The 13129-nt window shown below is 36.3% G+C and overlaps 1 protein-coding gene across 1 annotated transcript in view; it reads left to right on the forward strand.

Annotated features, from left to right (window-relative positions):
* The window catches only part of LGR4 (leucine rich repeat containing G protein-coupled receptor 4), a 124028-nt gene that overhangs the window by 94737 nt on the left and 16162 nt on the right, over positions 1–13129 (forward strand). The window contains exons 5-10 of the mRNA XM_064288342.1: positions 8341–8556; positions 9410–9481; positions 11243–11311; positions 12207–12278; positions 12461–12532; positions 13045–13113. Of these exons, the coding sequence (XP_064144412.1) occupies positions 8341–8556; positions 9410–9481; positions 11243–11311; positions 12207–12278; positions 12461–12532; positions 13045–13113 (570 nt within the window). The remainder of the gene's footprint in view (positions 1–8340; positions 8557–9409; positions 9482–11242; positions 11312–12206; positions 12279–12460; positions 12533–13044; positions 13114–13129) is intronic.

Here is a 13129-nt window from a genome sequence, read left to right on the forward strand (position 1 = left end):
TTCAGATCCACCAGCTGCTCTTTGGAAACCCTATGGGGCAGCTCTACTCTGTCCTACAGGGTTGCTATGAGTTAGAATCAACTGAGCAGTGGCAGGTTTTTTGGCATAGGGTTGTTGTAAGTCAGATGGCAACAGGTTTGTTTTTCTTTTTTTTTTTTAATCTTTATGGAAGTGGATGGCCAGGTCATTTCCCCTGCTGATCTACTGGTGTGTTCAAACCGCCAACCTTTTGTTAGCAGCCGAGTGCTTAACCATTGCAGCACTAGGGCCCCTTTCTCTGTCTCTAGGGGTACTTTTAAAGACGAGTTTGAGGAGCACTGACCTAAAGCATGTGATTATTGCAGTTTGGCTTTTGCCAGAATTTTAAACAGCCCTTGCATATTTGTTAGACTTGTATATGTTGCTCTAAAAAAAAAAAAAAAGGTAATTTCAGATTAATTAGAATTCTGAAACGGGACTGTCTGGTTTCAAATTCCAAGTCTGCCACTTACTAACTGTGTGATATTGGGTATTAATTTCTCTGCATGGCAATTCGTTTATTACCTACCTTGCACTTTAATTCATAAAAAGCACTCAGGACAATGCCTAGCCTGTGGTAAGTGCTCAGTAAACATTTGCAGAATCTATGAATTTTGTTAATAATAATGATGATGACCTGTTCTATTGTTCTTTGATTACTAGTTCACCTGATTTGCCTAACTAGGGGAAGGCACCACCATTACCAACTAGTTGCCATCGAGTTGATTCTAACTCATGGCAACTACAAGTGTGTCAGAGCAGAATTTCATTCTGTAGGATTTTCAGCGGCAGGTTTTTCAGAAGTAAGTTTCTACGCCTTTCTTCAGAGGCGCCTCTGGATGGACTGGAACCTCCAACCTTTCAGTAAGCTGCCAGACTACATACACCCAGGGGAAGAAAACATCTCAAAATGAAAATGTATTCCTAAAAACAAGAAACTATGTTAGCTTCACTAGAATAATGGGTAAAAATTTTCATCTTTTCCTGCTTTAATTCATGTTCTAAATACAGTGGAACTAGAGCATAGTTTCTCAGAGTATGGCAATTTGACTACCAGCCACAGAAGTGTTAGTGGAAGATTACTACAATGCCATTTCCTAGGGTTTTATCCTACAAGTACTGATATTTTCTCTTTAAAGGTCCAGGAAGTCATATGTTTAAAAATCTACCCCTGATAATTCTCCTGTACACCCAAATTTTGAGAACAATCCTGAAAGAAACTGTAACAGTTATCATGCATATGTGTTCAGGATTATAAAATTACATTTAGCTACATTGCATATTTGTGTAACAATTTGTCACATTTTTTTACTCCCTTTCGAAATAACTGTAAGTGTAATATTTTATAGGAAATAAAAATGTGTGTGTTACAAAACTTTAAGTGAAAGTGAGTGAATTGTTTGTCTCATCTATTTGCTAATATAAAAAACAGTTTTAGATGCATCAAAATCGCACTACTAGACATTATAAATTATAGATTATCTTTTGATTTTAGATTAGATAATGAGAAGTGAATATGAAAGTAAAAATATGTACTAGTGAAGCATATCATATGCTATAAAAGTATATTTAACATCATATACAAGTTTCTGGGTGTTGGCTGTTGAATTTCTAGTTTAAATAGAAGTTTAATTTAAAGTAGAAATATGCTAAGGAACTCATTTCCCCAAAACACCAAATTATGGAATTAGCCACAGTTTTTTTTTAATTAGGCAGGTTCCAAATAGATGCTTTTAATGAATTAATTGGAATGAGTTTCTTTACCGAAATGTGATTTAGCTGACTTTCTACTCTTTCCCACCTTGGAAGAAGCCCTTGGACCTGAACTCAGTAGACATTTTAAATTGATCTTGTTTTATTTTGCTTCTTGAAAAATAATTTTGCTTCAGGATAGGCAGAGTTGTTTTTATTTCCAAAGACTTAGTAATCAAAGTGCTCAATTATTTTGTCTAGTGTTGTTGTTGTTAGGTGCCATCTGAGTCGATTCCAACTCATAGGGACCCTTTGCACAACAGAACGAAACACTGCCTAGTCCTGTGCCGTCCTCACAATTGTTGCTATGCTTGAGCCTCTTTTTGTCTAATAGAAGGCTTAAAAGGAGAAGGTTAAAATCTCATTTTGAACTTTAAAACAGAAAAATTGCGAAGATAACATGCAAATAATTTCCTTCTAATTTGTGATCAATAAATATATGAAATTGTACGTAACATTTACCGGTAATATAGATCATTCAAGATGGCATTTTTCACAGAACTCACAGGTTTCTCCCTCCTCCAAAACAGTGTTTTAAAAAAGCACACTGTATTCATCATTCATTGAGTTGCATAGTTTAAATTATTTCCAAAATGGAAGAGGGGCATGGGAAGACAGGAGTCAAAGTATTTTTTTTTTTTTTTTTAAAGGCATTGGGATGTTTTTATATGTATCAGAAACACAAAGAGCTGTGTGCCATGCCTGTTTTATTTAAGAAGGAAATGTTCATGGGTTTGTTAGCATAGTGGGTGCAGTGGTCAGGTTAGATACAATTGAAATTCTGCCCTGGTGTAAAACAGTCTTATCAGCACTTGAGTCAGTTTGAAAATCTGATCTTCAGACTTGAATTACCCGAAAGATTTCCTTGTGGTTTTGAAGTAGTGCTTAAAAGGAACAAAGTTCATTAGAGGTTGAAATTGACCAGAAGTGGCTTCATGTAGTATGTGTATGTACGCTTGGTGATGTGTATAAAATATGAAAGGAAATTGTTCATATTAATAAAAAGGTAGCATACAGCATCCCACAAAGCCATGAAATTGGCTAAAGCATTATCAGAGTATATTAAGGTAACATATAAGAATTAGCTCCAGTAGCATTTTTCTTTGTATTAGATTACATTTATATTGACTATTAAAGAATCTCAAAGATTAATTTTCCTAAGTTTCCTGCAATAACAGAATTTCTTTATTCTTTTTAAAGTAGAAAATGGTGACAAAATCTGTTCATAATACTATAATATTTATGTTGTTTTTCAGTTAGGAGTAGAGAGAAAAAGAGAGGGCCTTTGATTGCAAAAGAATAGGTCTTTGTAACAGACTCATCGGTTAATAACTGCATACAGAATTATTATTTTATTTAGAGCAAGAAATAGTAAATACTTGAGTCTGAGTAAGATGTAAAATAGGCTTTTGAGAATAGAAAATAGCGTATTTTAAAAATGAAAGTAGTAAGGGAATTCAGTTAATACATTGTTAACCATTTAACCATAACATACCCCTTGCCATCGAGTCGATTCTGACTCATAGTGACTGTATAGGACAGAGTAGAACTGCCCCTATAGGGTTCCAAGGAGTGGCTGGTGGGTTTCAACTGCCAACCTTTTGGTTAGCAGCCAGACACTTTGCCACTGTGCCATCAGGGCTCCAAACCATAAAAGTTCATTTAAATAAGGTGATAATTATCTTTTGCAGTATGGAGTTTAAATGTCAGAATATCTTAAAAAGCCTACAGAACCTCTCCACTTTGTGCAACATCTCGTGCCATTACCATCTACAGAAAGACTCAGTTATAGTATTTTTTTGGCCTGTCGGTTAGGATGAATATTAATAGAGTAGTAGGTCATTGTAAAAAGCCACAGTTCTTGTCCCCAGTATGTCTCCCTTCCTTAGCCACCTTAGCACTTTGGTATTTAATTTATTCTGTTTACTGTTCACTAATTGGTATCTTTCTTTTTAATTGTCACCAAATCACTTTGTGTGTTGCCTCCTATGACTGAATTAATTTAGCCCTAATTCATTTTGCTGGAAGGAGAAATGATTTGGCAGTCCCGGCCAGCTATCCAAGTCCATTAACCGCATGGATGATTGATTACCCTGAACGCTGATATTTCTCCTCGGTAACAGATTCCTCTAACTTCCCTTCAACCCATCCGCTAACCTTCGCTCCACCCTCCAGTGAACATTGATTAAAGAAGCAAGTGGGTATATTTTATTCCACTGCAGGGTAATCCTTTTCAACTCCAGGGAGGTGCAGAAGATGGGACAGGTATTTTCTAGTTATCCTGTTGAAACCCTCAGGGTTTTTAAGAGAAAAGAAAAAGAAAGACCTTTTCTCTGTGAAGCATCGATCTCAGTGTAGGTGTAAACTCTGCAGTTATGGGTGTGCCACCAACACTGACGTGTGAATTGAGGTGTAAGGATTCACCCTTTGAGTCATCACAAATCCTTCTTCCAAATAAGTTTTTATTTGAGGGTTCCATTTTTCCAAAATTCTTCCTTTTAATCTTATGTGTCACTTCAAAATTTTGACAGTCTTTTAGTACAAAGGAAATGGGTTTATCGTGGTATTGTTTTGCATGGAAAATAGTTTCATTACTATTTTAACTCAAAACTCACCTGATTATCTTGCTATAAATTAAGGCCATTCCTTTTCTTTGGCCATATAGTGCATAAAGTTCCAGAGGAATGTAAATGATATATATAGCACTGGATTTATGTTAAAAAGGCACTGGCAACTTTCCTTATGATAGTATTTTACCACACCTTAGTGAAAAACTTTACTTATAGGAAGGATTTAGTTTCAGTGGGCTATTTTATGTGTATGGGGAGGAGTACCACTCATTATTTTGGTGAATATAAATGCATGTTATCACCAGTATAACACAATAAGCAATTTAGACTTTTAAACCTGTAATTGGAAGACATTGTCTATTTGTACTTATTATAATCCTAACCCCTTACCTGGCCTTTGGGGGCCTGCATAATCTGGCCCCTGATTGTATCTCCCTGTACCTTCCCTTCCTTTCCTCTTGTATCCTAATCTAAAACCCTTGGCTGCTCCCCAAAAGGTTGGATGTTTGAGTCTGCCCAGAGGCTCCTCAGTAGAAAAGCCTGGCAATCTACTTTTGAAAAATCAGCCATTGAAAACCCTATGAAATGCAGTTCTACTCTTGTTGCTGGGAACTCAGGTTCTGCTCAGTGCGACTCCATCAGGGCCAAAAAGACAGAGACCAAGTTGGGGCTCATGAAAGACAACTTTTTGGTGGGCCAAGCAAGGAGACAGTCAGGGAAAAGTGCCTTCCAAGACTGCTCAAAGGCAGCTTGTTGAGGCTGGTTTACATGGGCAAGATCAGTTACAAAATACAAGATGGCGTGCGCGCCTGCAATGAGTAAGCATTTTCTAAGGCCTGGGTTTGTTGGATTCCTGAAACAGGAGGAAGTTAGCCATTTTTGTTCATTAGCACGTTAGCTCTCTACCCAGGGGTGGAGAATTTACCAGGCATGAGGCAGTTAATGAGCTAAAGGTTATCTGGAGTGCCAAGATGGGGGGCAGGACCAGTTTTAGTTGGTTTAGGTTGTTTCTCTTCAAGAAGGTTCTGAGGAGAAAAAGAAACAACTGCTGGGCATGGGCAGGGTGAGGGGCTATCTTGAGCTTAAGAAAAAATGGCTCTATGGCTGTAGCCCTGTCTTAACTCTGACACACATGGAGTCACCAGGAGTTGGAATCGACTCCATGGCAACTGGTGTTTTTTGGTTTGTGTTCTAAGCACTCTGACCTACAGGGAGTTGCTGGACCACACCCAGCTTGTCTCTGCCCTTGTTGTTTCCTTTGCCTAGAATATTCCTTGTCCATTCTCATTGTTTGCTCATTCTTCAGGTCTCAGAGATGCTTTTCCTAACCAATATGCTCCCCCTCAACCCCTGTTAATCTTTACCTCAGTATCCTGATTCCTGTTTATCTGCTTATAGCACTTCTCAAGCACTCTGTAATCATTTTATTTATTACATATTGTGTCACCCCCCACCCAAGAATATCAGCCTCAGGAGTGCAGGCATGTCGGTTATGTTCACCATTTTATTCTTTGTGCCTAACAGGGTGCTCAATTAAAATGTATTGAATGAATTAAAGACGATCAAGTTTGCTAAGAATATAATTCAATTACATTAATTATTTAGCTAACTGTGTATTAGTGTCTTTCTCTTCCTAAGTATGGAAGCTCCAAGAGGTTGTGAATTGTATCTGTGTGTGTGTGTGTTTGTGTGTGATTTAACACGTTCTTATCTACTTTTTTTTTTTTTTTTATCTACTACCTAAAGCAAATTTCCTAAACAGTTCTGTGATTAATGCTTTGACAGCCTGTTGTACAGAGGATTCCTGTGTCTTCTCAGAGCTGGGCTTTAGAAAGCCCAAGGAAAAAACAACTCTACAAATGTTTGTTTTCAGGCAGATTTTTAAGGCTCATTTTCCTAAGCTCTCCCTGTTAGTGCGCTTTCACTTAACTACGTCAGAAAGAAAGCCTCAGTCAAACACCCACAAGGATCAATGGGTTTGATTTTTGGTTTCAGTCTGCCTCAAGAAGTCCCTGCATGGGTGCAGATGGTTAATGTGCTCAGCTGCTAACCAAAAGGCTGGCAATTCAAGTCCACCCAGAGGTTCCTCTGAAGACAGGCCAGGCAGTCTACTTCTGAAAAATCAGCCATTGAAAACCCTATGGAGCATAGTTCTACTCTGACTCATATGGGGTCACCATGAGTCAGATAGAATTGACTCAAGGGCAACTGGTTTTTTAAAATCTGACTCAGGAAGTAGAATCTATTTGAGGTTTGCCATAGCTAGCTAAACTGGAGCCCTGGTGTTAGGCTCCAGTTTAGCTATGGCAAACCTCAAATAGATTCTGCTTCCTGAGGCAGCCGTGGTGGCACAGTGGCTTAAAAGTTGGGCTGCTAACCAAAAGGTCTGAGTTCACATCCTCCAGTCACTCCTTGGAAACCCTATGGGGCAGTTCTACTGTTCCCATAGGGTCGCTATGAGTTGGATTTGACTCGATGGCAATGGGTTTGGTTTTTTTTCTTTTAACTTTTTCATAGTTAACTAGGAGCTGGGGCCCAGTCTTGCCTGGAATAGAAAGGGAAGATTATGTCTGGAACTAAATTTCAAGTACGCTAGGGGACCAGAGGTAGTAAATATTTGAAACAGGGCTTTGAACCATTCCTTTCTCGAAAGAAAGAACCAGTTCAAATCCTTGATTTGAAATTACAAAAACCACTCTAAAAGAAAGACTTTCTTGAAAGCTTCCAAACTCTATTTCTGAAAAATTATTCTGTCATTTTGACTTTTCACCAGTTCTTTGTATTCCCTAATTTTTAGCAAGAAGTCCAAGCCTGTAAGGTATGAACTTATTTGGTAAAGAGATATGAACAGTGGATTTATGAGGAAAGTTGTGATTTTCTCTCTTAATACTAGGTTGTCTCTGTGTTGAAAAGTGATTATTCCAATGATTACACCTGATCATGCCAACAATAACACTTAAAACCAAAACACCAAAGCCATTGCCATCGAGTCATAGCGACCCTACAGGACAGAGCAGAGCTGCCCCATAGGGTTTCCAAGGCTTTAAATCTTTACAGAAGGAGACTGCCACATCGTTCTCCCACAGAGCAGCTGATAGGTTGAACTGCCACACCTTTGGTTAGCAGCTGAGTGCTTAACCACTGTACCACCAGGGCTCCTCAATTACATTTAGGACTTAGTTTTCCAAATTTTCAGATGGTGACTTAATTTTAAATGTGAATTAACCTATTAGTAAAAAAAATGTCTTTAATTCAAAATTTTTTGGGAAAATTAAACTTGAAAGTCATAACATTGATTAGAGTATCAGTTTGATTTTTCCTATAGACAATTTGACCTTTCCCTAGTAACGGTTAATTCTGGCAAACTTAAACTTCACAGTGCTAGGAGGAGAAAGGTTGCTTTGCCATTACCCTACAGCTATATTTTTAACTTGCCTGGTGGTAATAAGGATAGTTGAAAATCTATTGAAATGGTTTGTTGCTTAAATTTTTTTTGTGAATATTTTCTAAATTTTTTCTTATCCTTTGGTACCAAATCAGAGTGCGATTAAATTTAATATCAGATATTAGTTATAAAACTGGAAGTAAAGTAGCTTATTTGTTCAGCTTAGTTTCTTTAGTTATTCTGTATTTTTGGTAGGTATAATTCTGCTACATAAAATTCAAGCCTGAGCTTTGTGAGAGTTCTTTTCCTTTTTAAAAATGTCTTTCTGTTATAAAGTTACTTACTAACTAAAGTTACTTGAAGGATTCAGATTTGGGTAAATCCCTTTGTTGTGAAGGAAAGAACTGACTTTGTCATACACTGATCTTGGAAAAGTTATTAGATTTTATTAGAACCTCCAGTGAAAGTAAAGAAATAAGGTATGACATGGCCCTAGTAATTTTTACAACTCCCTTTTTTTTTTTTTTTTTCAGAGCTTTGAGAATTATGTGACTGGGATCAACTCATCCCACTAGAACTTGTTACTGAACGTGGTTGTTTCTGTGTCTCTGTCAGGCGCCTAGATGCCAACCATATTACCTCAGTTCCCGAGGACAGTTTCGAGGGTCTTGTTCAGTTGCGGCATCTGTGGCTAGATGACAACAGTTTGACGGAGGTGCCTGTCCATCCCCTCAGCAATCTGCCAACTCTGCAGGCATTGACCTTGGCTCTCAACAAAATCTCAAGCATCCCTGATTTTGCTTTTACCAACCTTTCAAGTCTGGTGGTTCTGTAAGTATCCACCCCTATTAATACCATATTTTTGTGTTTATTTGGGAGAGAAAACAGGTTTATTGTGATGAATTATCATGAAAGTATCTCATTGCTTACCCTCTGGAATCATTAGTGTTTAGGGGAATTGGTGTTTTTGAAGATCAAATTATGCTGACTTTTTAAAATACAAAATAAGACAATTAAAAAAAATAATAATCCTATTTTAACTTTTGAATCTTTCTGTGATAAATGATCATTTATAATCATGAAATGAAGTTGGATCATTCAGCAAACACTTATACTATTTTTGTTGTGTGCCAACAATGTGTTCTATGTTAAAAGAAACTAAATCATTTTGAGATCCTCACAGAAAATATGTTCCAGGGGTAGTTCATGTTTTTACCAACTTTTCTGTTCAAAGAATATATGATCCTGTGTGTTGTGAATCTTTCACAACGTGAACTGATGAAATGCCTTCCCTTTTATAACCCCTCACTGGTGAAAGCTGGCTGTCTTCCTCCGTATCATTCCCCACCTCCGTAGGAGAGCTCATCAAAGTTTTGCTTCATATGATGAAGAGCTAAACATAACTTTTATTTTGATATGGGTAAATAAAAAATAATCTTCAATGTGTGTACAATTTTCCCATTAGAGAAATTTTCCTTTTTATCAGTGTTCTATGTTCAATGAATTCTAGTCTGTGCACTGTATATCAAGAGATAACTGTCCAATGCTATTTGTTTTCTGTAGTTAAGTGTTGGAATGTTTATCTACACCATTCCTTTAAGCCATACCACTTCAGACATATAAAACAATGATAATAGTTGCTATTGGGAGGTGTAAAAGTTATTTCCTGCTTTTTTTTCTGTAGGCATCTTCATAACAATAAAATTAAAAGCCTGGGTCAACACTGTTTTCATGGACTAGATAACCTGGAGACCTTGTAAGTGTATTCATGTTTTGGGTAGTCAGATTGTGATGTTGACAGTGAATTCTGTTTTTCATTGCTGAAAAAAAAAAAAAAAAGTGTGTGTGTATATATATATATATATGTCTTGAATTCAGCTCATTATTAATTTGCTTTAATACATGACTAAATTCTTGCCATCACATAACTCAGAAACAGTAATCTAAGTTGATGGTAAAAAATGGTGTGCAAGTGTGAATTTTATGTTTCTTTAAAAAAATGCATGTTAAAAGCAGCTCAGTATGTGAAGATTTAATGTATCATAGTTTTGGAACTTTGAAGCTTATAAATTGAATTCTGGATAAAATTCCACACTCATCTCTCTTAGAAGAAAAATAGTGTTGTTTTTTGTTCTTTTTAATTTTGTTTTGTTATTTTCCCCATGACCTTGATTGTCTTGCTAATTGAATACTATATCTGCTTTCCTATGTTTAAATGCAACAAATGAAGGTTTTCCATTATTGTTTATGATGCTTTTGTTGTTGCTTCCACTGACTAAAGTGTTAGGGGTTTCTGGCTGTTTTAGTTATACATTGCGCCACATTATGAATAACAGACAGTGCAGCTGCGTGTAATCGAGAGTAGGATCTTTATTTTTGTTGTTTTAGTTTACATTAGTTGCCTTTATTTGAACATCTACAATATTTGTTATTGCGTTGTAGTAAATGATCCATAAAATGTCTCAGTTTAGTCAGATAGGTGATTAAAACCTGATTTGAATGCTTAGTGTTTGTAGTATTTTGTTTAACTGAATTTTCTGGTTAACGGTCAGTGAATGAGAAGACATAAACTCTTTAGGAGTCTATTAAGCCGTTTTCCTGTCTTGAGCAATTAAAGGACAGTGAACATCAATGGATATTTGAAAGTTGAAGCTCTTAAGAGTTCCATACTTAATTCAACTTTCCCAAGTGTGTAAATACTAGTGTAACAGACAGAAGACTGAATGGGCCTCCTAATCCTAGGCCATGTATACCATTCCAGTTATATGAAAATTAAATCTCTTGTTCCCAGTTAAACTTTTCAATTACTACATTTTCCTTTTATGTAGAAAGGAAAACAAAATAGGTCTCTAAGGAGGTGGGCTTTTAAGTTTCATTCATTTTGAAGTCAGCCATATGCCAACATGCTCTTTAGGTTAAGAGAAATTAAAATTTAAACACTCAGAATTAAGACTCATGAATTCAGTTCTGTATGACTTATCTCTTCCTAATAATTAGAACACTTTCAGCAATTTGTTACCAGCACAAGGCCAGTAGTTGTTCCGGTTCACCATAGTCCTTCTCCTTGTTGATCCTCATGTCAGGTCATCATACTGATGGTAGGGCTTGGGTTGGCTGCCTCTGTCAGGAAGCCACTCTAAACACCAAGTGGAAACCTCAGTTTCATGGTATCTTCATTTATAAATGGATATTCAATAAATTATATTCTGTGAATTTCCTGAGAAATGCCATTCAGATGATTTGTTTATCTAATGCATCAATAATATATGATTCTGAGAGTTCTTTGAACTTGTAAATTGCTGGTCTAAAAACATTGAAGTATCTTTTTTTATTATTCAGTATTCTGGGGAAAAGTGTAATTCGATAAAATTCCACAGGGTTTTTATGGTAATATAGTTGGTAAAGAAAGGTAACCAACTGGAGAATGTGGATTTTTAAAAATACATCTGTACCAAAATGCCTTACAAGTTGTGGTCAATTCAGTATTCTTGGATATTTTCACTTCTTTTTTTCCTAGGGACTTGAATTATAATAATTTGGGGGAATTTCCTCAGGCTATTAAAGCCCTTCCTAGCCTAAAAGAGCTGTGAGTATTGCTTTGTTCTCTTTATGCCTTAATACCCATATAGCTTACCATTCAGTGTGTCTACCATGATATTCTAGAACATCTTTATTCTATTATGTAGATCCATAACACACACACATAAACATACACGTAATCATACAAATTGGATTGTGTTAGCTGGCGTGGACAATTTTTTGAGCATAGAGCATTGTATAGGGCTAGATATTAGTATCAGAAAAAGGTATAATGTATGGTGTCTGTCTTTAAGGAGCTTGTAGTCTTAGTCCTACTGAGGAGGCTGATCACATGAGACAGATAGTTTGGAGGTAGAAAAAAGTGCAGAGTGAGTAGGATTAGGAAATCATTCCAGAAAATGGGCTCGTTAAGGCTTGGGGTCATTGGAAAAGGTATCCATAAAGAGAAGGAATTTGGGCTTGAAAGAACAGAAAAATTCAAATAAATGAAAGGAATGAGGGAGAGTTTTGGATGTTAAGATTCGTCACAAGCAGAGGTAAGAATAACGTATATGGCAAAACGGGGATCACGTATGGTGAGTTGTCAGCTGATATTCTAAGACACATTGCTTAAAGACTAAATGCAGGCAACAGTGAGAGATTTGGGGGTGAACACCTCGTTCCCTGCAGTTTAAAGTTCTTTGATGATAAAACAACACAGAAATGTTTATGAAGGCTCTGATAGATAACTAGGATAAGTAGCAGGTTTGAAAAGAAATTAGATGTGGTCCTGAAAAATATGAGTTGGAATTAAAAGCTCATGTTCCGCGCACTTTAAAAAATTTCCCTGTAGTCACTATCAGTTGTGTTTTATATAATACTTAACAGCAGTAGATACATGGGTTTTAACTAATTTCACAAGGAGGTATGCATTTCAAAGTATTTTTTTCCTATCTTCTTAGGGGATTTCATAGTAATTCTATTTCTGTTATCCCTGATGGAGCATTTAGTGGGAATCCACTCTTAAGAACTATGTAAGTATTTTTGAAAGTTTCTTTTACTGTGTTATCATCTAAAGCTATGTCTGTACAATGCCAAACATCTGGATGGAAAACAAAAATTCAGGCTTTTAGATATATGGCCTTTGTGTACATAGATTTAATATTGGATTTCTTGTGAGCATAAAAAAAATTTATGTTTTTTATTATTTTTACAGACATTTGTATGATAATCCTCTGTCTTTTGTGGGGAACTCAGCATTTTACAATTTATCTGATCTGCATTCCATGTAAGTATTATGAAAATTAAAAAGCAAACTTGAATATTTAAATGATCATTTTAATGGAAAAACAAGGATTTATTATGGTAGCTTCAGAAAATAAAATCTTTTTTCTTTGGGGTAAATCCAAAGGATGCCTCTGAAATTTGTAATGATATAGGTTTATGTGAACACTTGGCCAAATTATCAAACTTTTGTGCTTATTCAAGAGAAAAAATTAATTTTATTTTGAGTTACTATAATGCTCTAATTTTAAATTATAAACCAAAAAAACCAAACCCAGTGCCGTTGAGTCGATTGCGACTCATAGTGACCCCATAGGACAGAGTAGAACTTCCCCATAGAGTTTCCAAGGAGCACCTGGTGGATTCGAACTGCCGACCCTTTGGTTAGCAGCCATAGCACTTAACCACTACACCACCAGGGTTTCCAATTTTAGACTATATATGAGATAAATGAAAATGTTATCCTCTATGAAAACTCTGTTTTACATTAATTTTCTCTCTCCCAATTTCTTTCAGAGTCATTCGGGGTGCAAGCATGGTACAGTGGTTCCCCAATCTGACTGGAACTGTTCATTTGGAGAGCCTGTAAGTGTGACCCTTT

Source organism: Loxodonta africana, chromosome 7, assembly GCF_030014295.1.
Source record: "Loxodonta africana isolate mLoxAfr1 chromosome 7, mLoxAfr1.hap2, whole genome shotgun sequence".
Lineage (NCBI taxonomy): Eukaryota > Metazoa > Chordata > Mammalia > Proboscidea > Elephantidae > Loxodonta > Loxodonta africana.